This window comes from Hyla sarda, chromosome 1 (genome assembly GCF_029499605.1).
Source record: "Hyla sarda isolate aHylSar1 chromosome 1, aHylSar1.hap1, whole genome shotgun sequence".
Lineage (NCBI taxonomy): Eukaryota > Metazoa > Chordata > Amphibia > Anura > Hylidae > Hyla > Hyla sarda.
Genome location: NC_079189.1, coordinates 58,137,131 through 58,163,063, shown reverse-complemented (window position 1 = coordinate 58,163,063; position 25,933 = coordinate 58,137,131). Strand labels below are relative to the sequence as shown.

The window sequence follows — 25,933 nt, the reverse complement described above, 5'->3', positions numbered from 1 at the left end:
TGTCTACAGTAGTGTTTTTACCTTAGTTCTCTCTACTTTTATCACCCCCCAAATTTTTATTTATAGCAGCCGCTATGCCCTGCCACCGAGACATCTATCCCCTGTACGTCAGCGCTGGGACCGCTGTGTAATTGACACACAGGTTCCAGCGCATGCGCATCTTAGCTTATCCCCCGTGCGCTCTGCAGCATGTTATCCTGGCAAGCACTCACTCCCACCACCTGCTTCCTCAGTGCGCCTGCGCAGTGCTAGAGGCAGAGAGAACTGAGGAGGCAGGCGGCGGGAGCAAGCGCTTGCCAGGATAACACGCTGCGGCACACACGGGGGATAAGCTAAGATGCGCATGCGCTGTGTGTCAATCACTCATCGGTCCCAGTGCTGATGTACAAGGGATAGGCATGTCGGCGGCGGGGCATAGCGAACCTTGCGCCACGCCTATTGACTTGGTGCAGCTGCTATCAAAAACGTTTTTTGGGGTGATAAAAGCAGAGAGAACTAAGGTAAAAACACTACTGTAGACACAATCTGCACAGAGTACGAAGGCTGTGTGTGGGTTATATAGCCCCAAGTTCATGACAGTTGCGATTTAAGTGTGGAAGATGTATGACATGAATACTGCCAGACACTGTATCCCTGAATATAATGCTGCCGCACACTGTACCCTCTGAATATAATAATGCCACACACTGGGCCCCTGGTATATTACTGCCACATACTGTACCCCTGAATATAATACTGCCACACACTGTACCCCTGAATATAATACTGCCACATACTGTGCCTCTGAATATAAAATTGCCACACACTGTACCCCTGGTATATTACTGCCAAACACTGTATCCCTGAAAATTATACTGCCACCCACTGCGCCACTGAAAATAATTCTGCCACACACTCTACCCCCTGAATATAATACTGCCACACACTGGACCCCTGGTATAGTACTGCCACATACTATGCCCCTGGTATATTACTGCCACACACTATTCCCCTGCAATATTACTGCCACACGCTATTCCCCCAAATACATTTTCATCAAACACTGTGCCCTATACCGACTAATTGTACCTATGTGTCCCTTAAAACAATGAATGACGCCACTGTGTCCCCACAATAAATGACGCCACTGTGTCCCCACAATAAATGACGCCAATGTGCCCACAGAATGAAGCCACTGTGCCCCCACAATGAAAAACACCACTGTGCCCCCACAATGAATGATGCCACTGTGTCCGCACAGTTAATGATGCCACTGTGCCCCCAGAATTAATTATGCCACTGTGCCCCCAGAATTATTGATGCCACTGTGCCCCCAGAATTATTGATGCCACTGTGCCCCCAGAATTAATGATGCCACTGTGCCCCCAGAATTAATGATGCCACTGTGCCCCCAGAATTAATGATGCCACTGTGCCCCCAGAATTAATGATGCCACTGTGCCCCCAGAATTAATGATGCCACTGTGCCCCCAGAATTAATTGATGCCACTGTGCTCACAGAATTAATTAATCCACTGTGCTCACAGAATTAATGATGCCACTGTGCTCACAGAATTAATGATGCCACTGTGCTCACAGAATTAATGATGTCGCTGTGCCCACAGAATTAAAGATGCCACTATGCCCACAGAATTAATTATGCCACTGTGCCCACAGGATTAATTAATCCACTGTGCTCACAGAATTAATGATGCCGCTGTGCCCACAGAATAAAGGATGCCGCTATGCCCACAGAATTAAGGATGCCACTGTGCCCACAGAATTAAAGGATGTCCCGGTGACCCGTCATGAACTTTGCCACTGTGACTCTCCAGCTGTTGCAAACTACAACTCCCATCATGCACAGACAGAAGGCCATGATGGGAGTTGTAGTTCTACACCAACTGGAGAATTACAGGTGGGGGAACACCTATTTTTACCTGAGCACTTAGGCTCCTTGTCCCAGGTCCCGCGCTGCTCTGGCCTCTTCTTGACAGGCCTGGCCAGAGCAGATGATGCAGGCAGCACTAATCGCGCCACCTGCATCACAGGAAAAGCGCGGCCGGGCAGGGACACAGCATTTCCTTTCTCTGGGCCATGGCTATCCATTTGTATCAGTGTCTCAAAGACACCACTACAAATAAATAAGGAGAGATCCGACGGGCAGTCTGGATGATTGGCGGCCGCGGTCCGGATCTGGACCATGGTCCACCAGTTGAGTACCCCTGCCCTAGAGGTTTCTCCACAGATTTTTTTCCTCTCCTGGATGCCTTAGGATGATCAATGCTTCAAAGAGATACTGTAGTGGAATATAACTTATCCTCTATCCGAAGGCAGTCCGCAGGAAGGGGGCAGGTGCATTCCGTCGCTACATAACGCGGAGGCCAAAATGTCGCCTCCATGTATCCCATAGAGCTACATGGAGGGGGCGTGTCTGCCGCGGCTTCCTGCGGGGATCGGCACGGCGCTTCCTGCATACTGCCACAGCCCCGTTCCCCTCCTTCGGATAGAAGATAAGTTATATTCCACTACATTATTCCTTTAATACTTTAATTTATAGTTACTGAGTTAAACTCTTCTTATGTATTATTATTTCATCATCTTAGATTTTTTTTCCTTCGAAGTATTTTTTTTCTGTACCTGATTATTTTGCCAGAGCTATGTTTACCAGCATTTAAAAAGTACCTGTCACCAAATAAATTGTTCTAAAATACCTGAGGCTATGTTCCCTAACTACTCCTGACACCCTTCCTGCATTTAAAAAAAAAATTCAGAGCTTTAAAAAGCTCTGTATCATACCTTAGTGCATTTTCCCAGCAGGAGAAAGTGGGCGTTTCCCAGCAGGCATGATATCACTGAAACACCTGAGTTTGCACTCCTGCCAGGCCTGGAGGAGACCTAACTCACTGTATTAATTGTGGCAGGGAACAGAACAGAGCCACCTAGTGGTCGTTTTTTTATTACAATTTAAACATATTTATGTTGATAATTTTAAAAGCAAGTGAATGGGAAAGTGTCTGCTAATTACACAAGGAACACTATATTAAGTTTTTTTATTTGGTGACAGGTACTCCTTAAAGGAGATATCAAGTAGGGATCGACCGATATCGTTTTTTTAGGGCCGATACCGATAATCGGTGGAGGTTAGGGCCGATAGCCGATAACTTATACCGATATTCCGGTATAAGTTATCGGCTATTTATCCCCCCTCGACACCGCTGCAGATCATTGATTTAAAGCGGGCTCTTTAAATCAATGCACTGCAGTGGCTTTTGCGGTGCCATAGGCCGCCGCCGCCACCACCCGCTTCTCTCCCCCTACCTGTCAGGGTGGTCCGGGCCATCCATCCTTCCTTCCTGTAGTGTCCGGCGGCATTCCGTGTGGAGGGTGAACCGAGGCTCCGGCCTAGTAGCGCAGCATAGACGCCGCTGCGCAGTGACGCCTGTGCGCAGCGGCGCACCTGACGTCACGGCGTAGCGGCGTCTATGCAGCGTACTAGGCCGGAGCCTGCCCGAAGTGGAGAAGAGGATCCCCGGTGCACCCTCCACCCGGAATGCCGCCGGACACTACAGGAAGGAAGGAAGGATGGATGGCCCGGACCACCCCCATTACGGGTAAGTTTATTTATTTATTTTTTTATTGACTCGGAGGGTGGGGGAGGGGCCCGACCGGTATAGTGGTATGGGCAAAAATCCATACCGGTATACCGCCCAGCACTACGGTGGGGGGTGCGACGTGGTGGGTCGGGGGGGCGGTCGCGGCGGGTCGGGGGGGGTGTTTCGGTCGCGGGGCGGTGCGGGGGGCGGGGCATTATCGGCTTATCGGCAAGGTAATTGCCGATAGCGATAATGCCCAAAATCGTGATTATCGGCCATACCGATAATCGGTCGATCCCTAATATCCAGTGCTGAAAAACTTATCCCCCATCCTAAGGATAGGGGATAAGTTTCAGATCACTGGGGTCCGACCGGGAAGGGGGCAAGTTGACCACTGAACGAAGCGGTGGCCGACACGCCCCCTTAATACAACTACATGGCAGAGCCGTAGCGCTTCCTTCGGCAATCTCCGGCTCTGCCATGTATTCAGGGGGCGTGTCAGCTGCCGCTTCATGTGGTGGTCGACACCCACTATCTGGCCAACGAGCCGGGGCCCCAATCAGGAGATCGCGGGGGGCCCCAACGTTTGGACCCCCCCCGATCTGAAACTTATCCCCTATCCTTAGGATAGGGCATACGTTTTTCAGCACTGGATTACCCCTATCAGAAAATGCTATACAGAAGCCATGTGGTTCATAAGAACCTGTAGTCTGAAGATGATGCTTTTACCTGTGTAGGAAAATGTTGTGGGCATGCTTTGTGACCTGTACAGGGATTTTACTGTGCAGGGAGGGGGGGGGGGGGCTGGAAGTGAGCTAGTCTGCTGCGCCTTCAGCCCAAAAGAAGGAATGAGGTGCAGTAAGGTGCAGTAAAAGCAAAAACACTTTATTAGATCATCTCACAAAGTACAACATACTAAGACTTCAACACAGATACGTCGGCATTGAAGTCTTAGCATGCTGTACTCTGTGAGAAGTGTTTCTGCTTTTACTGCACCTTATGCACTGGACCTTCCTTCTTTTCAATTATACTCCCTCATATGAGTGAGACTCTTTTATTGGAGGTTAGTTGTGGTGCTGATATAGACTAGCATTGTTAAAATGATCAGAATATGGCATGTAGATCTTAAAGAAGCCTTATGTTCTTATAGTGCATACTTATCTGTCTTCTCCTTTCAGCTGTGATGTGAAGCTGTGTCTGTATAGTCTGTGTTTGCAAAACTTACCTCTCCTGGATACGGAACTTAGACAAGAGCAGTACACGGTAAGTACAGCAGAACAATGTGCTATTCAGGTGCAATTTTTAGTGACAGATCCTGGTAGTGTCTAGAGATCAGCGTTCACAAGGTTTTGGAGAATGGCAAAGGTAAAGGGGTATGCCTAAATTTCATACTGAAAAAGCCAGTCAAAAAAGTGGCCAGTACAACCATGAGTGATTGACAGGGCTGCAGGCAGGTCCATAGCTGCTGTGCTTGCTCCCGACCCTCTGTTAGTCAAAGCAGAGTGAGGGAGGTGGAGGAGAGTCATCACAGTGAGGGTAAGAGAGGGACACGCCCCATGCCTCTGCATGGACTGAAACCTCACTGAGCAATGATGGCAAGTAAATAAAGGTAATTCTGAGAGAAATATAGGTCGTAGACACATAAAAATTACATGTGCGTAATCAGATGAGGTACTGAGCGTGACATATCACTTTTTTAAATATATTTTTGGGGGCAGGGGGGGGTACGCTCTAAGGGATGTGCCATAAATGCCTTATTGGTGAAGGCCTACCACTGAAACTCTCCAACGCTGGAAGAAGGAGTTCCAAATGACCCCTGTACACCAATTAAATTAGTAACACATTCTGTAGCTCATTTTACGCTTTGCTGTGTAGACTGAGGCAGGATTAGCAGAGTCACCTTATCATTACAGGGTGGGGCAGGGTAGTACTCTTTTGTACTGCTAGAGGCCTAGATAAAGAAGTTGTCTAACAAGTGTCTTTTCTTTTTATTTTCACTTGTCTAGTAGACTACAGTTTACAATACATGATATCTTGGAACTTGGCTCCCCAAACAGGATTAATACACAGCAGTGAATCTCAATAGAGTCATGAGTCCCTGATCATAGCTCAGTCCTAATAGAGAGAAAAAGCAGCAGCAAGGCAGTACACATAATAACCATAGTTACACATATAATTTGTAAGACCGGACATCCACTTTGATGTCCTTATGATTTGTTCTCAGCAGAGACATGAAATAGTATGATGGATCTATACGACCGATTCCTATCTTTTGACACTGGCTCTGTTTCTTCAATTTGATGTTGAAATTGGGGATAAAATATTTTCTGCAGGCTATAGGTCACAACATATGTCTCTATTAGCTGGGAATAAATTGCTCTGCTGCAACCCCTGAGCCCTGTATTCACCAGAACATTGATTTTTCCTCTTTATAATCTTGTGTTCTAGATGTTTGTACAGATTCTCCGTATAAACCTGACCGACTTACTGCAGGAGAAGAAGATTGATAGAGAGCTTTACACGCACATTATTTCGTCGCAGGAGGCAGTAAGATTTTACTTTTACTCGGACTTACATGGAATAAGATTGCTCTGACTATTAGTTCAGTATGCAGCTGCTGTTTCTTAGAAATGTCTGCATGAGACTATGTTGGCTCATCACACCCATTGGGTACATGTGAGTAGATGAAATTAAGGATACATATTTGCCCAGATATTCTAAAACTGTCTAATTCTTAGACAGTTCAAACTTAGAATATTACAAAACAGGAATTTAGGTGCACTACTGTGGTAGATGTATACAGTGACATTGGCTAACCCTCAACACTGATGTTAAAATAGAGACATTAGCCAGTATATCCTTATATGAAGGACATACCTGAGCCCGCACACCAACGCCAAGGTTTCTCAAGTGGCACGGGACCTAACCCTAACCTACCTGTGCCGTATGGGCAAAACCAGGGGCCAGTGGGCAATTACGGCAGCATTAAGTCCGACTCACAGACTTCTCCTGGGTTCCCTCCAGTGTGGCTGAGCACACATACAATGGGAGGTGGGAGAATGGCTATAAGCCCCACCCTAGTTGGCTGATATGTTGCCGGCCTCACAGGTGCAAATGAATGCTACCTATAGTGATGATACAGGCACATTAGTATAAATTTTAACAACAAAAACAACAAAGACGTGGCCTCAAATGGCAGGAGGTGCTCATTGAGCACCTCCTGCCATTTGAGGCCACGTCTTTTGTTGTTTTTACAGTGCAAACTTAGACGGACAGACTTCAAATGCCCCAGAAATATCACAGTGTATCTGAAGACTTTCTAGTTTAAAGGGATGGTCTCTCATTCTAAAACCTTATAAGGTAATTCAAGAGGAATTTACTCAAGTAATTCCTCTTGAATTCTCCTCTCCATATTAATGTTCATCTCCTCTGCCCATTGACCTTAATGTTTTTTCCGCTGTTCTGTTCACACTGCGGAAGTTCTGCTAGGGGAATTCCGACGCTGAATTCCTTTCCGCTAGAAGAAAGAACATGTTCATTCTTTAAGCGGAATCCACGAGCAGAATCCAATAGAATGCATTGGTAAAAAAAAAAATTCTGCCCGACATTTTTATGCGGAATTTGGGTGGAATTTGAGTTGAATTTAAGCAGAATTCAGAAAAGTAGAATTTAATAGCCTCCTCCCTCATTCCTCTTCATTTCTGCATGGGAATTCCGCTTGAATGGCTAAAATGACTGAAGTCAACAATTTCCTGACCGAAATTATTCCTCTTGAATTCCTCAGTGTGATCTCCATAAGTGTCTGATCTCCACATCGGAGCCCCCCCAAATCTCCCTGCTGCATGGATTTTGGGGTCGGCATGCACTCCATGCATTTTATATTGGAGCGCCAAAGATACATGAGTGCGGTCCATGTTGCTGGGAGATTCGGCAGACCACTTTTTGAAGATGACATGGAGTCCCAGAGGTTGGACTTCCCTCGATCAGACACTTACTCCCTATCTTGTAGATAGAGGATATGTTTTTAAAGGGGTACTCCGGTGGAAAACCTTTATTTATTTTTTTTATTTTTTAATCAACTGGTGCCAGAAAGTTAAGCAGATTTGTAAATTACTGTAATTTGTAAAAATCTTAATCCTTTCCCAGTACTTTTTAGGGTCTGTATACTACAGAGGAAATGGTTTTCTTTTTGGAACACAGAGCTCTCTGCTGACATCATGACCACAGTGCTCTCTGCTGACATCTCTGTCCATTTTAGGAACTGTCCAGAGCAGCATATGTTTTCTATGGGGATTTTCTCCTACTCTGGACAGTTCTCAATATGGACAGAGATGTCAGCAGAGAGCACTGTGGTCATGATGTCAGCAGAGAGCTCTGAAGAAAACAAAAGAAAACAATTTCCTCTGTAGTATACAGACCCTAAAAAGTACTGGAAGGATTAAGATTTTTTAATTGAAGTAATTAACAAATCTGTTTAACTTTCTGGCACCAGTTGATAAAAAAAAAAAATAAATAAATAAAAAAAGTTTTCCACCAGAGTACCCCTTTAACCCCTTCACGACGAGCGACGTACATGTACGGCGCCGCGAAGTGTCACTTGGCGCGCGGCGACGTACATGTACGTCGCGGGGTTCCGGGAGCGCCGCGTCACCGGTAGCGGTGATCGGGCCGGGATGACTGCTGTTATCTAACAGCAGGCATCCCGGCACATCGCCGAGGGGGGTCCTGAGACCCCCCCATGACCGCGATGCGCGCAAATCGCAGGTCAATTCAGACCTTCGATCTGCGCGATTCCGGGTCATACGGGTCACTGGTGACCCGGTGACCAGGAAAATAAGAGGGATCGTAGGTGTCCGAGACACCCTAGATCCCCCTAAAGGGATAGGAGTTTGGTGGCAGGGTTGCCACCCCTCCTATCCCTGCTATTGGTCAGCCGAGCGACCGACCGATAGCAGACCGGGGGAGGGGGGGTTAAAGTTCGGTTCCCCCGCTTTGCCCACCTATCGGTGTCCGGGCAAAACGGGGGAACCGTCCAGGGAGGGTCGGCGCCGAAGGTCCCTACCTGGATCCCGGATCGCGATCCTCCATGCGGGGATCCCCCACGTGCGGCGGCGGCGGCGGCTTCCGGGTCCTGCTAGGTGAGTTGTTGCCTAGCAACATCCGGAGGGCCACAGTTTACAGTGGTCTCTAAACCGTGGCCCTCCAGATGTTGCAAAACTACAACTCCCAGCATGCCCAGACAGCTGTTTGCTGTGTGGGCATGCTGGGACTTGTAGTTTTGCAATATTTAGAGGGGTTCAGGTTGTAGATCACTAAGTGGTCTCAAACTGTAGCCCTCCAGATGTTGCAAAACTACAACTCTCAGCATGCCCAGACAGCAGTTTGCTGGCTGGGCATGCTGAGAGTTGTAGTTTTGCAACATCTGGAGGGCCACAGTTTTGAGACCACTGGACAGTGATTTACAACTTGAACCCCTCTAAATCTTGCAAAACTACAACTCCCAGCATTCAGGAACAGCATAAGGCTGTCTTGGCATGCTGGGAGTTGTACTTGCGTGCCTCCAGCCATTGCATAACTACATCTCCCAGCATGCCCTTCCGCAATCAGTACATGCTGGGAGATGCAGTTTTGCAACAGCTGGAGGCACACTGGTTGGAAAATACTGAGTTAGGTCATAGAACCTAACTCAAGGTTTTCCAGCCAGTGTGCCTCCAGCTGTTGCAATACTACAACTCCCAGCATGCATGGTCTGTCAGTGCATGCTGGGAGTTGTAGTTTTGACCCCCCTCCCGTGTGAATGTACAGGCTACATTCACACTGGCGGCAGATTACAGTGAGTTCCCCGCTGCAAATTTGAGATGCGGCAAATTTTCCGCCGCAGCTCAAACTCCTAGCGGGAGACTCAGTGTAATCTGCCGCCAGTGTGAATGTAACCTAAAAACACTACACTACACTAACATAAAATAAAGAGTAAAACACTTCATATACACACGTACACTGCCCCCCCTACCACCCCCCTCCCCAATAAAAATGAAAAACGTATTGTACGGCAGTGTTTCTAAGATGGAGCCTCCAGCTGTTGCAAAACAAAAACTCCCAGCATTTCTGGACAGCAATTGACTGTCCAAGCATGCTGGGAGTTTAGCAACAGCTGGAGGCGCCCTGTTTGGGAATCACTGGCGTAGAATACCCCTATGTCCACCCCTATGCAAGTCCCTAATTCAGGCCTCAAATGCACATGGCGCTCTCACTTTGGAGCCCTGTCGTATTTCAAGGCAACAGAATAGGGTCACATATGGGGTATCGCCGTACTCGGGAGAAATTGCCTAACAAATTTTGGGGGGCTTTTTCTCCTTTTACCCCTTATGAAAAGGAACAGTTGGGGTCTACACCAGCATGTTAGTGTAAAAAAATTAAAAATTTTACACTAACATGCTGGTGTTGCCCTATACTTTTCATTTTCACAAGAGGTAAAAGGGAAAAACGCCCCCCAAAATTTGTAACACAATTTCTCCCGAGTACGGAGATACCCCATATGTGGGCGCAAAGTGCTCTGGGGGCGCACAACAAGGCCCAGGAGGGAGAGTGTGCCATGTACATTTGAGGTGATTTGCACAGAGGTGGCTGATTGTTACAGCGGTTCTGACAAACGCAAAAAAAAAAAAACACATGTGACCCCATTTTGAAAACTACACCCCTCACGGAATGTAATAAGGGGTGCAATGAGAATTTACACCCCACAGGTGTCTGACGGATCTTTGGAACAGTGGTCCGTGAAAATGAAAAATTTAGCACAGCCCACTGTTCCAAAGATCTGTCAGACACCAGTGGGGGGTACATGCTCACTGTACCCCTCATTACATTCTGTGAGGGGTCTAGTTTCCAAAATGGTATGCCATGTGGGGGTTATTTTGCTGTTCTGGCACCATAGGGGCTTCCTAAATGCGACATGCCCCCCGAGCAAAATTTGCTCTCAAAAGCCAAATATAACGCCTTCCCTTCTGAGCATTGTAGTTCGCCCGTAGTGCACTTCAGGTCCACTTATGGGGTACCTCCATACTCAGAAGAGATGGGGTTACAAATTTTGGGGGGTCTTTTCTGCTATTAACCCTTGCAAAAATGTGAAATTTGGGGGGAAACCCACATTTTAGTGAATTTTTTTTTTTTTTTTTTACATATGCAAAAGTCGTGAAACACCTGTGGGGTATTAAGGCTCACTTTATCCCTTGTTACGTTCCTCAAGGGGTCTAGTTTCCAAAATGGTATGCCATGTGTTTTTTTTTTGCTGTTCTGGCACCATAGGGGCTTCCTAAAGGTGACATGCCCCCCAAAAACCATTTCAGAAAAACGTACTCTCTAAAATCCCCTTGTCGCTCCTTCGCTTCTGAGCCCTCTACTGCGCCCGCCGAACACTTTACATAGACATATGAGGTATGTGCTTACTCGAGAGAAATTGGGCTACAAATATAAGTATACATTTTCTCCTTTTACCCCTTGTAAAAATTCAAAAATTGGGTCTACAAGAACATGCGAGTGTAAAAAATGAAGATTTTGAATTTTCTCCTTCACTTTGCTGCTTTTCCTGTGAAACACCTAAAGGGTTAAAACATTTACTGAATGTAATTTTGAATACTTTGGGGGTGCAGTTTTTATCATGGGGTCATTTATGGGGTATTTCTAATATGAAGACCCTTCAAATCCACTTCAAACCTGAACTGGTCCCTGAAAAATTGCGAGTTTGAAAATTTTGTGAAAAATTGGAAAATTGCTGCTGAACTTTGAAGCCCTCTGGTGTCTTCCAAAAGTAAAAACTCGTCAATTTTATGATGCAAACATAAAGTAGACATATTGTATATGTGAATCCAAAAAAAAATTATTTGGAATATCCATTTTCCTTACAAGCAGAGAGCTTCAAAGTTAGAAAAATGCAAAATGTTTAATTTTTTCATCAAATGTTTGAATTTTTCACCAAGAAAGGATGCAAGTTACCACAAAATTTTACCACTAAGTTAAAGTAGAATATGTCACGAAAAAACAATCTCAGAATCAGATTGATAACTAAAAGCATTCCAGAGTTATTAATGTTTAAAGTGACAGTGGTCAGATTTGCAAAAAAGGGCTTCGTCCTAGAGGTGAAAATGGGCTCCGTCCTTAAGGGGTTAATTACTTGAGTGCCCCTTTAAAGAGGTATTCCGCTGAAAACATCTTATCTCCTATCCAAAGGATAGGGAATAAGATGTTAGATCATGAATGGAGGGGCGTGGCGGTTGGCATCCTCAGTCATCCAGCACGGTGTGGAGTTTGCTCCGTGCACCGAATGACGGGCGCCGCAGCAGAGATCGCGGGAGTCCCCATCGGCGGGACCCCCACTATGTAACATCTTATCCCTATGCTTTTGGATAGGGGATAAGATGTTTTCAGCGGAGTTCCCCTTTAAGCTTACACCACCTATAAGTTGACTTAAACTTGCACCAGTGCTTGTGCCAGGATGTGGCACACTTTTTAGTGCATCTAAAGCCACACCCCTCCCCGCGAAGCTACATACCCCTTTTGCCAAGACCATGCCCCTTTTTCTGACCCAGTGGTCAAAAATTCATAGTAAATCTAGATCATTGGCTTCTTGGTAAAGTCTTATTAGTCTATGACAGTGTTTCCCAACCAGTGTGCCTACAGCTATTGCAAAACTATAACTCCCAGCATGCCCGGACAGCCGAAGGCTGTCCGGGCATGCTGAGAGTTATAGTTTTGCAACAGCTGGAGGCACACTGGTTGGGAAACACTGGTCTATGCAGATGTTTTAAAGTGGTCTTTTCCTTAAGATGTACATGTACCTTGTTTGCTGTAGAATAGACGTTGCAGATTTGAGGCTGTGTTTAACCATTTAGATACATGGATTTGAACAGCATGAAATCTGTAGTGTCATATCTGCAGCATTGAATCCGCATGAAACACTGTACATGTAAATGTACCCTAAGGGTGAGGCAATATGATCGACTTGCCACATGCTGCCAAAATGCAGTGGCCAATACCTGCGCGATTTTACTGCCGTGTGGGTACCCATGTATTTGTTCCCAAAACTGTGCCTTTTTTTGTCCATCAGCATTGTCTTAAAGGGGTTATCCAGGAAAAAAAACTTTTTTTTTTATATATCAACTGGCTCCAGAAAGTTAAACAAATAGGTAAATTACTTCAATTAAAAAATCTTAATCCTTTCAGTACTTATGAGCTGCTGAAGTTGAGTTGTTCTCTTCTGTCTAAGTGCTCTCTGATGCCACATGTATCGGGAACCTCCCAGTTTAGAAGCAAATCCCCATAGCAAACCTATTCTACTCTGTGCAGTTCCCGAGACACGTGTCATCAGAGAGCACTTAGACAGAAAGGAACAACTTAACTTCCGAAGCTCATAAGTACTGAAAGGATTACGATTTTTTAATGGAAGTAATTTACAAATCTGTTTAACTTTCTGGAGCCAGTTGATATATGAAAAAAAGTTTTTTCCTGGACAACCCCTTTAACAAGTGAATGTGGATGCATTGCAATATCAGACACAACCCATGGATAGATGTGGTCAAGTTTCTGAACACAAATCTTAAAGTACCTGTCACCAAATAAAACTTTAATCTAGTGTTCCTTTTGTAATTAGCAGACCATTCACTTGCTTTTAACCCCTTAAGGACTTAGGGTTTTTCCGTTTATGCACTTTCTTTTTTTTTCCTCCTTACCTTTTAAAAATTATAACCCTTTCAATTCTGCACCTAAAATTCCATATTATGGCTTCTTTTTTGCGTCAACAATTCTACTTTGCAGCGACATTAGTAATTTTACCAAAAAGTCCACGGCGAAATGGAAATAAAATTTATTATGCGACAAAATTAAAGAAAAAAAAATGCCATTTTGTCATTTTGGGGGCTTCCGTTTCTATGCAGTGCATTTTCGGTAAAAATTACACCTTTTCTTTATTCTGTAGGTCCATACGATTTAAATGATACCCTACTTATATAGGTTTGGTTTTGTCTTACTTCTGGGGAAAAAACAGAACTACATGCACGAAAATGAATGTTTAAAATTGTAATCTTTTGACCCCTATAACTTTTTTTTATTTTTCGCGTATGGGGCGGTATGAGGAATCATTTTTTGCTCTGTGATCTGAAGTTTTTATCGCCACCATTTTTGTATTGATCGGACTTTTTGATCGCTTTTTATTCTTTTTTTTCATGATATAAAAAGTGACCAAAAATACGCTATTTTGGAATTTTTTTGCACGTACGCCATTGACCATGTGGTTTAATTATATATTTTATAGTTCGGACGTTTCCGTACGTTATGATACCACATGTTTATTTTTATTTACAGTTTTTTTTTTTTAAATGGGAGAAGGGGGGGGGGTGATTTTTACTTTTTATTAGGGAAGGGGTTAAATGATCATTATTAACTTATTTTTTTTGCAGTGTTATAGGCCCCCTCTAGTGACTATAGCACTGCACACACTGATCTGCTACACAGATCATTGCTGTGCATTAACATGGCAATGATCAGTGTTATCGGCGGTCAATTGCTCAAGCCTGGATTTCAGGCTTGCAGCAATCAATCGCCGATCGGACGCACAGGAGGCAGGTAAGACACCCTTCTGCTGCATCCTTGCTGATCGGGACATCGTGATTTCACTGGGATGGTCCCGATCAGCCCGACTAAGCTCCCGGGAGTGTATTCTTGTTACTTTAGATGCGACGATCAAGTTTGAACGCCGCATCTAAAGGGTCAATAGCGCGGCACAACGATCGGTGCCGCATGCTATTAACCCAGGGTTCCGGCTTTCATTAGCCACGCCGTGACCCCGCGTTATAGACCAGGACTGGGCACAGGGTGTCCATGTGTCCTTAAGAGGTTAAAATTATCAACATAAATATATTTAAAATACACAGAAAGTGAAAGCTCCACAGATTCTCACTGAAATCTGCACAGACTGAAACATGCACAGAGCTTGAGGTCTTCTATTCATCACAGCACTGCAACCATGTGAGGGCAAAAGTAGTCCCCCAGCAGGCTTCAGTGATGTCATGCCTGCTGGGAAACGCCCACTTTCTCCTGCTGGGAAATTACACTATGTGAGCAAGAAGAAAGGTAAAATACACAGCTTTTTTTTAAAGCTCTGAATTTTTTTTTAAGGCCGGAGGGGTGTTAGGAGTAGTTAGGGAACATAGCCTGAGTTAGTTTAGAACTGTTTATTTGGTGACAGGTACTTTAAACTTAATACATAAAATTAATGCTAAGGCTGTGCAAAGAGAATTGGGGGAATACTCTGTAGCAAAAAAAAATGGTGCCATTTCTACAGAAAAAAAATATACTATTCGTTGTCTTTGGATATTTACAACCAGTATAATCCTTTTTTTAATTTTATTTATTTATTTTTTATTCCAGGAGCTGGAGGAGCTGGAGCAGACCTACCGGACGAGGTTAATGTCAAAAAAGACATCTCATGGGAAGGGTACAGAATCACAAACCATGGAAGACATTGAGAGGAGGGAGAGAGAATATTCTGATCACCTAATACGAAATGTATGTAATGGATCTAATGGACACCACAACAGAGATTAGTTCAGGAATAGAAAAACAGAACGAATTTATTTCAAAAACAGCTCCACGTCTGTCCCCAGATTGGGTTTGGTATTACAACTTGGCTCCATTCACTTCAATGGAACTGAGCTGCAGAACCACACCCAACCTGGAGGCACACAGGGGAGCTCTGTTTTTCTATTCCTGGATAACCCCTTTAACAATGATAATGGTTGTGTTTACTTGGCTGTGGCGATCCCCAAGGTCCCAACATGCCATGATAGTGGTAGGCCTGTTTGCAGTTGGCAAAGGGGTTTTCTTTTGCCACATGGTTTAAATACTTAGTTAGGTTTATTCAGTCTGTGAAGTTTAAAGGGGTATTCCAGTGAAAACATTTTTTTCATATCAACTGGCTCCAGAAAATGAAACAGATTTGTAAATTACTTCTATTAAAAATCTTACTCCTACCAGTACTTATAAGCTGTTGAAGTTGAGTTATTTTCTGTCTGGCAACAGTGCTCTCTGCTGACACCTCTGTCTGTCTCAGGAACTGTCCAGAGTAGGAGCAAATCCCCATAGCAAACTTCTCCTGCTTTCCTGAGACAGACACGGTTGTCAGACAGAAAAAAACAACTCAACTTCAGCAGCTGATAATTACTGGTAGGATTAAGAGTTTTTTAATAGAAGTCATTTACAAATTTGTTTAACTTTCTGGAGCCAGTTGATATGAAAAAATATTGTTTTTCACTGGAATACCCCTTTAAAGGGATACTCCACCGCCCCAGCATTCGGAACATTTTGTTCCGAATGCTGGATGGGGGGGTCGTGATGTCACGGCCACACCGCTCATTGTATCACACCACACCAGCTGAATGCAAGTCTAAGAGAGGGGGCATGGCGGCTGCCATGCTCCCTCCCATAGACTTGTATTGAGGGAGCGTGACGTCACAACCCCCGCAGCCCGCACCCAGCGTTCAGAACAAAATGTTTTGAATGCTGGTGCAGTGGAGTATCCCTTTAAATGAGGGGGATAAAGGCGTACCACACCACAAAATCATAAAGTATATTCTATTTTACATTCCAAGACCTCATGTTGTTACCCATTGTCCTGTGTGTTTCATACAAGCTTTGTGTACATTTGCAGTTAGAAGGATTCTGGAAGCAGATTGAGAGCGTCCATCAGTTACTTCATGACAAAGCGAAATGTTCCTACGATGAAGCTGAAAGGATAATGATGAACGTCATGTTGAAAATGATCGCTGTGGAAAACATCCTGTGTGATTCCCAAGAGGAGCTGGTGATGGTAATTTATTTGTCACTTGCTGTATGTTGTTTTTGATGGATCCCATCATCATTCATTCCAGTTAAAACCACAACACAGGTGTGACCAGAACCTTCAGTAAGGCTGGGTTCACAGTACGTTTTGTCCATACGGGGACCGGATCCGAGGGGAATTGGGGGGAGTGAAAACCTGGGGGCTTCCTTATCCCAGCCGGACCCTTCCCCCTTCTCATTCATTCGAATGAAATGACTCTGGTCAGCTCATTTTTGCCCCATATCCGATTTTCTGACTGGACCTAAAACCATGGTATACAGCGGTTTTAGGTCCAGTTGGCTCATTCAAATGAATGGGTTGGGGGTCCGGGTCCGGCTGGGATATGAGAGCACCTGGTTTTCACTTCCCCTTGCCAGATCCGGTCCCCATATGTCCAAAATGTAGTGTGAACCCAACCTAAGGCTGCATTCACATCTCGTTTTTGCAATACAGTTCCCGTATCAGGTTTTTGATGAAAAACGGATTCCTCAAAACCTGAATAAACTGTATCAAAACGTGTGTACAAATTTTAACCCGTATACGGTTGAAAACAGTATACAGTTTAAAAAATGATGTCCGGTTGCATCCATTTTTTAAGAAAAAATCGTATACGTTTTTAACTTTTCACTCCATTTTGAAAAAAGTACCCAAAAAATAAGGTAGACAATGGTTTTGGGTACGGGGAAAAAAAATGGACACAACCCTATAAGAGGCAAAACGGACTAAACCGGATTATGCGTTTGACATACGGTTTACAATGTTAAGTCAATGCATACGGTTTTCTGTATAGTTCCATACGGTTTTTAACTTGAAACCGTATACGGGAACTGTATAGCAAAAACGTGGTGTGCATGCACCCTTACTTTGAGACAAACATTCACTTTGCCAACAGCTGTACCTCCCATGCACATGAATGCTCGGTTTGGATGAGCATGCAGGTGTTCTCAGCCGGTAAAGGAAAACAAGGTGCTGGCAGATACCCATGGTTGAGGCAAATCTCACAACAACAAAAGGCTCAAGCATTGAAATTCAACCTGTATGTTTTTTTATTTATTTTTTTTAAATTTTTTCGGTGCACCCTCGGTAAATATTTCCCCTCCATGGTTGCTATAAACATGAAAAAATTAAAATAAACTTTACCAAGGATAGGGTCACGTACAGCACATCTGCAGCATATGTTATGCTGCGGATGCGCTGTTGGCAGTCACAGAGCGACTGCAGAGCGAGCTCCTTGCTGTGGCCGGGTGGCGTGTCGGCCCATGACTGCGGCGGGAAATCCACTGCTACGAGCAGACACACAGAGCTACAGGAGGAAGTGAGCTCACACTGCCAAAGCTATAAGACTGCCAGCAGTGAATCTGCAGCATCATATACTCTGCTGATGCACTGTGTGTGACCCTACCTTAAAGCGGCATTCCGCTGAAAAAATAAACTTATTTCTAATCAACTTAATCCTTCCAGTATTTATCAGCTGCTGTATGCTCCAGAGGAAGTTGTGAAGTTCTGTCTGACCACAGTGCTCTCTACTGACACCTCTGTCCTTATCAGGAACTGTCCGGAGCAGGAGAGCTTTGCTATGGGGACTTGCTCCTGCTCTGGACAGTTCCTGACATGGACAGAGGTGGCAGCAGAGAGCACTGTGGTCAGATAGAAAATAACTATACACCTCCCAGAAGATCGACGACCTACCCGATCTACACTGCCTCAACCGCAGCAGCAAAAGAGGAAGACTTGACTCCCCACGGGACTTTAAGTATCTTTTGACACTTCTTATTTTACCCGTGTGGTCTTCCCCTGCGAGGGAGCCCCCTCTCCAACATACAGGCCTTGAGCCTGGGGGCTGCCTTGTTGGGGAACGTTCCGCATTTCAGCCCAGAATTGAGCTGGACCCCCCCGAAGCCCGTGTTGTCTGTACTGATTGGCATCGGCGACACTGATTTTGGGGGGCTCTTACTTACCCTGCCCCCATGTTCTACATTTACTGATGTGTTCTAAGCATTTAAGTTAACTATGTTGTTTATAGTATTTTCACTACTGCTATTTGCAGTGGTTCTGCCTCCCACCCCTCCAAACAGCGTTTGACCATAGCCCTTTATACACCGCTCCTCCCCGCCTATAGGGGCCGGGAGGATCCCATAGCTTAATTAGGTCCCTAGCTTGTACCTGTCCCTGACACGCCGACTACGTGACTCCCCTTCTGTGCCTGATAATGGATTCGCTCCCTGTCTGGCGCTCCTTCTACGTTACCCCCAATAGGTCACAGTGCCGGCTGGTCCCGTCACTGAACTTGGCCCTTATGGCCTCTTCTTTTAGTCCCTTTGCCTCCACCTTTCATTGGCTGCTTTTCCCTTTATTCTCCCACTTATCCCTGTATCACACTTTTCCTTACTCTTCTCCTTGCAGGTCCGCATCCTCTCCTCCATCTCTGCCTTGTGGGCCGGACGGCTCGGTGTCCCCCAGGTCGGTCGGTAAGTACAGCCCATCACCTCACTGTCACAATGACAGCTGACATTAAATTGATGTCCCTAAATGTGCAGGGTCTCAATACTCCGGAGAAAAGGGCCCAACTACTCTATTCCCTACACAAACAAAGAGTACACATATTGGCTCTACAAGAAACGCACTTCAAGACAGGTCATCTCCCAAAAATTAGTGACAGATACTTTTCCCAGTGGATACACAGTTCCAATCCAGACGCACGGACGAAGGGAGTTTCCCTAGCGTTTCACCGGTCCCTACCTATTATAGTTACTTCCTCACTCATTGACCCACATGCTAGATACGTATTTGCCAACTGTGAACTTGCGGGACAGAAACTGACGATAGCGTCCATATATGCACCCAACCGAGACCAAGTCCCCTTTATCATGAAAACCCTAGAAGCCCTCTCCTCATTTGCGTTAGGCCCAATTTTTTTATGTGGAGACTTCAACCTCCCACTGTCCCCTACTGCGGATACCTCATCAGGACGTTCGTACATTTCTCACAATAAGCTTCGTGCATTAAAACGTAAACTGCACTCCCTTCAGCTTAGCGATGTCTGGAGAGCTCTTCACCCCCAAGGGCGTGACTATACCTTCTACTCTCACCCCCAACAATCTTATAGCAGACTTGATTATATTTTTTGTCCTCATCACCTCCTCACCTCTGTTCTCTCTTCCACCATAGGGATAATTACACATTCAGACCATGCCCCTGTGTCCTGTACATTTACCCTTCCCCCTTTCACTAAACCGCATTCCACATGGCGTTTAAATGAGTCCCTCCTCATGGATTCCCTATGTCTCCAGGAACTCAAGGACTCTGTCGCCCACTTTCGTCAGGACCACCTCACCGACCCAACATCTCCCATGACTCAATGGGAAGCCCTCAAATGTGTCTTAAGAGGGGTCCTGATGAAACATGGAGCGCGGCTGAAGAGGGAGTCGTCGGCCAAACTGCTTACACTTACTAATCTATTACATACTTTGGAATCCCAACACAAACAGTCTCAACTAGACAGGGTTTATAGAGAGATAATTAAAGTCCGACACGACCTCCTTGACCACTTAAATAATAGCCACAGATACTACAAACAGATCACGGGCAAACTATACTATGTCTGGGGCAATGAGTCCGGACGCCTCCTGGCTAATGCCCTCAAAGTGAAAAAATCTTCCCTATATGTGCCAGCGATACGCACCCCCTCGGGTTCCACTTCCCATCTCACCCCTGACATCCTGTCCGCCTTCCGTGACTACTACGCCAGTCTGTATAACCTACCAGACCCTCGGGTCCCGGCCTCGACCACTGCGGCCTCGCCCTCCCTAGAACAATATTTGACTTCTACCGCGCTTCCTCCGCTCTCCCAAGAAGCGATCCAATCTCTCGAGGAACCGTTCTCACAGGAGGAGTTACAGATGGCGATTTCCTCCCTGCCGGGTGGTAGAAGCCCGGGACCCGATGGATACACAGCAAAATTCTACAAAACCATAGGCCCAGATCTATCCCCAGTTTTGCTTTCTGCTTTCAACTCCATTAATACTGACTCCCCACCACTACCTTCCTCGTTTATGCGTGCCTTCATAACGGTCATCCCAAAAAACGGCAAAGACCCCTTGCTATGCCCGAGTTATCGTCCAATATCGCTGATTAACAGCGATACTAAACTATACGCCAAATTAATAGCCAATAGATTGTCTGAACACATGAGATCCCTAGTCCACCCAGATCAGGTGGGTTTCATACGGGGAAGGGAGGCCAGGGACAACACGCTCCGGACTTTCTCTATCATACATAATGCTCGTTCTCGTAAACTGCCTCTGTTCCTACTCTCCTTAGACGCTGAGAAGGCGTTCGATCGGGTGGACTGGGGGTTTCTTGAAGCAACTCTCTCTCAGATTGGCTTGGGTGCTGTTATGAGGTCACGCATTATGGCACTCTATAGACACCCTCAGGCTCAAGTTAGGATCAATGGTCACCTGTCCCCCCCTTTCGACATTTGCAATGGCACGAGGCAGGGATGTCCTCTCTCCCCACTCCTATACGTGTTATGCATGGAACATCTACTAGTGGCTATTCGACAAAACCCTGACATCAAAGGGCTCCAACTGTCCTCGTGTCATTGCAAATGCTCGGCTTATGCCGACGACCTCCTACTCTTCCTTTCCTCCCCTGTTACTTCCCTACCCTCCCTTATGGCCACGATTCGTCTCTTCTCATCATATAGCAATTATAAACTTAATCCCTCCAAAAGTGAAGCTCTCAATATAACACTCCCATTGAATACTGTCCAACAGCTTAAAGCATCGTACCCCTTCCAATGGCAATCACACTCACTCACATACCTAGGTATCCAAGTACCAAAAGATCAAGATGACACGTTTCGCTTAAATTTTCCTCCCCTTCTACGTATCCTAAAGTCAGACCTCTCAAATTGGGAGAGAAAAGATATCTCTTGGATAGGTAGGATAAATGTTTTCAAAATGAACGTGCTCCCGCGTCTTCTTTATCTCTTTGCTACAATTCCCACACATGTGCCCCGCTCCTTCTTCGCTGAAATCTCCTCCATACAGAGAAAATACGTCTGGGCTCAGAAACGTCCTAGACTGGCGAGATCGGTTCTCATCAGACGGAAAAAAGAGGGTGGACTGGCCCTGCCAGATGTCCTGTCCTACTATTTGGCGGCGGTCCTCACCAGAGTACTGGACTCCTTCCACGGCGCGGATAGTAAACCGTGGGTAGCTTTAGAACATGATATTTCGGGTAGAGACCCTAAAACGGCCCTATGGTTGACGGCCAATACCCTATACCCTCAAGGCTCAAACAGTCCCCCGCCTATAGTAGCTTCCATCCTCAAGACCCGCGCCACCTACCTCACTCGCTCCTCTGTAGTACCGCCCAACGGACCACTCACACCCCTATTCGGCAACCCGGCCTTTACACCCGCACTCCACACCCGCACCTTTCTTTCCTTTCACCGTTCAGAAGGTACAGTCTTTCACTCCCTACTAGATGCTACAAACCTGAAACCCTTAGAAGATCTCACTGTTACCTCTCCCCCCACACAGTACCAAATCTTTCAATATGCGCAACTCCGACACTTCTATAATACTAACAAACGCTCACTCTCCCTTCATCGGCCTCTGACGGATTTTGAGCGCCTTTGTATATCGTCATCTCCACCCCCCAAGCTGGTTAGCGCCCTTTACGCTCTTTTCCTAAATGACTTTGCCACTCCCCCACTTCATTTCCGCTCCTCATGGGAGAATGAACTGGGACATCCCATCCTAGATGAGGAGTGGAGAAAGGCGCTCTCTCTCTGCCATAGGACGACTGTCTCTAGTAAGGCTCACGAGACTAATTATAAAATACTGACACGCTGGTACAGAGTCCCGTCCTTGCTATCTCGAATCTACCCGGGGGCTTCGGATGTGTGCTGGAGATGTGATGAAGGGAGAGGCACGATGACCCATATTTGGTTCGCGTGCCCGAAACTTGAACGATACTGGAGTGAGGCGCTTGCCCTCATGTCACGCATGGTCTCCGGCGCGCTCCCGAGGACCCCTGAACTTGTCCTCCTGTCGATACTCCCCAGCACCCTTCCTAGAGCTTCCGCTAGCTTACTACACCACATGCTGATAGCAGCACGCACTGTGATTCCAAGACTATGGCGCTCACCCCGACCACCCACCTTCTCGTCCTTACTTCAGGAAATTTCCCGTATATGTAGGTTAGAAGAATTGCTTGCTGATTCTAAACATCAACACGACAGATTCCGGGCCGTCTGGGGCCCTTGGCTCTCGTTTCTAACATCGCCGGAGTTTGATTCCCTGCACTTGGGACACTAACGTGACCTACCTGTCACCATAATGAATTGCTTTTTTCATGATCGCTGGTGCGACCGGCCTGGGCGGAGGACCGAGCTGTTCCGGTCCGGGAGGTAAGTGTCTCCAAAAGTGACCTGCTCTTTCTTCCTTCTCTCTTTCTTTCCTTCCCCCTTCTCCCCCCGACTACTCCTTTTCCTCCTCTTTCTCTTCCCCTCTTGCTGTGATGCATACATCTCTCTTCTCCTTGGTAACTGGGATTAGAATATAACACTCCAAATCCTGATTAGCTTGATTTGAAACTCATGTGAACCCTGAAGAGTGTACACCATTCGCAATGTTATCCCAGCTTTAAAATGGCGAGATAGTATTACTTTCTTTTTTCTTCTTTTCTCCCATGGCTCTCTCTCGCTCTACATGGATGTATAGTTCGAACTAGGGAGATTGTTCTACATGACTTTACTGTTATGTGATTGTTCTACACGGCTTTACAGTAATGTGATATTTGTTACTATATACCGCCATATTGCCTTGCCAATTGTTTTATTACTTTTTCATATGTTAAAAACAATAAAACTTTACTTTGAAAAAAAAAAGAAAATAACTATACAACTTCCTCTGGAGCATACAGCAGCTGATAAGTACTGGAAGGATTACGATTTATATAGAGGTTATTTAAAAATCTGTTTAACTTTTTGGCACCAGTTGATTAGAAAAAAATTGTTTTCCACCAGAGTACCCCTTTAAGGCTGATTGCTAGGCCTTTACACAGAGCAATAACTGTTGTTAAAGGGGTTATCCAGGAAAAAAACTTTTTATATATATATATATATATATATATATATATATATATATATATATATATATATATCAACTGGCTCCAAAAAGTTAAACAGATTTGTAAATTACTTCTATTAAAAAATCTTAATCCTTTCAGTACTTATGAGCTTCTGAAGTTAAGGTTGTTCTTTTCTGTCTAAGTGCTCTCTGATGGCACGTGTCTCGGGAACCGCCCAGTTTAGAAGCAAATCCCCATAGCAAACCTCTTCAAAACTGGATGGTTCCCGAGACACGTGTCATCAGAGAGCACTTAGACAGTAAAGAACAACCTTAACTTCAGAAGCTCATAAGTACTGACAGGATTAAGATGTTTTAATAGAAGTAATTTACAAATCTGTTTAACTTTCTTTAGCCAGTTGATATTGTGGTAGCCCTTGGGGGGTGTATGGTAGTTGGGGTGTTGTTTAGGTAGATGAGGGGTTAAGGTTAACCCTATAGTTCGTGATGCCAGGCTGAGGGCTAGTATGCTGAGGTAATTCTCCGGCCTACCGCCGCCCTTCCCAGTAACGATAGGTGCATGCACAAAATGACTGAAGGTCCACAAGGTACTTGAACTTGAACTTGGATAAACTTTACTGAAAGGCTTGCGGTACATCCAATGCACAATAACAGTCTCATGCATACAGTCTCTATATAGTTCAGTGACTGACAGTTGTTGTGGACCTTGAATAGTAATACAAGTCTCTGAATTTAGGGTAGTTTGCAAAGATCCGTCCGGATTTAGGAGATAGATAAGGTCCGGTGATCTTTCAGAGTGCTTAGGGATTGATACACTAACGATTCTGAATAGATCAGCAGTTGCCGCAAGGCGCGGGCCTAACTCACTGCGAAAGACAGCTGCGCAGATCCTGCTCGTTTGACAGCCCGGGAACAAGAGAGATGCTTACTGCTTGGCTGCACAGGAACAAGAGCGCGAATCATGGCCGCTGCTCCCTTATATGGGCAGGGGCGGGTTTGTTTTGATTGGTCCGAATATCTGTCACTCACCGTCACAAAGCATGGTGGGTGCAATACGTCACAGGGACCTCCAAAGGTCCTTAAGCAAAAAACCATAGAGTTTACCTGATCACGTGACCCGCAGGTCATGCTACGCTCCGGACAGGTAATTAACTAGTTATATACATTAGTACTATTATATTTACATAAATCCTGAATAAACTATTAGTTTAATGACTATCTAGATGAGAGGTGACAAGGGGAAAACTAGACAAAAAGGACCCGACGTCCTAGGGACTCTGGCTATGGGGACCTATATACACAGGTACCGGATAGGATGCGGTACTGGGACACCACAATATATATAAAAAAGTTTTTTCCTGGATTACCCCTTTAATAAATGTCCCATCCAAAACTGTTGTAAATCAACTTAGTAGTAGCCAAGCCACAGTCACTGCAAACTGGGTTCATCTTCCCTTTCTCTTACTGTACCGTTCTGTACCCTTGAATATGCTTATCTTGGCCTGCAGCAACCATCAGCAGTAGATAGCGAGTCATTATGACAGCACTTTTTCTTTACATTCAGATCTCAAAGCGGCAGTGACACTACCCAGAAGCTCATCACTATGGCTTGTAGTTAAAGCATTTTCTGCTGACAAATGCTGTAGGGCAGTGGTCTTCAACCTGCGGACCTCCAGATGTTGCAAAACTACAACTCCCAGCATGCCCGGACAGCCAACGGCTGTCCGGGCACGCTGGGAGTTGTAGTTTTGCAACATCTGGAGGTCCGCAGGTTGAAGACCACTGCTGTAGGGCATTGAGAATGTTATTACTGAATTTGTTAATGGGGTCTTCTAGGATATTACATATTATGTTAGTCTATCTGTATAATGGGTGGAGACCCCATCGAATAGGAGAATGAATGGGCAATATCTGAAGTCAGGTAGAGGCATAGCCACATTCCTACCTTAGGAGTCCTAAGGTGGGTCTTCAATGCAATATCCCAGAAAACCCTTTTATAGGTGTTGTCTAAGATTAGAAAAAAAAAGTATTTATTTAAAAGTATCTATTTTTCCCAGTAAGGTGCCACACAGGGGCGGACATATCGCTGTGCAGCAGGTTCAGCTGCACAGGGGCCCAGCGTGTGAGGGGGCCCGCCCTCACACGCTGGGCCGGTCCTACCATCGGACCCAGTGCACAGGGCCACCATCAGGGGGTAAACCCATACACTTGTATGGGGCCCGGAGCTCCAGGGAGGCCCGGACGTCCCTGTACTTTTTTTTTTCCGGCTAGTCAGTGAGTGACTGCGACTGTCACTCACTGACTCCTGGCTGGGAACCTGTCAGAACTATGACCGGGCCTCATAGTCTGGGGGGCCCGCAGGACTATGAGGCCCGCTCTTTCTAGGGC

At 45.6% G+C, this 25,933-nt stretch overlaps 1 protein-coding gene across 3 annotated transcripts in view; it reads left to right on the top strand.

Annotated features, from left to right (window-relative positions):
- EVC (EvC ciliary complex subunit 1) overlaps window positions 1–25,933 on the top strand; it is a 144,008-nt gene that overhangs the window by 61,208 nt on the left and 56,867 nt on the right. For all 3 annotated transcript variants that reach the window (XM_056555129.1, XM_056555128.1, XM_056555130.1), the window contains 4 exons: window positions 4,753–4,837; window positions 6,023–6,121; window positions 14,993–15,130; window positions 16,272–16,430. In XM_056555129.1, the coding sequence (XP_056411104.1) occupies window positions 4,753–4,837; window positions 6,023–6,121; window positions 14,993–15,130; window positions 16,272–16,430 (481 nt within the window). The remainder of the gene's footprint in view (window positions 1–4,752; window positions 4,838–6,022; window positions 6,122–14,992; window positions 15,131–16,271; window positions 16,431–25,933) is intronic.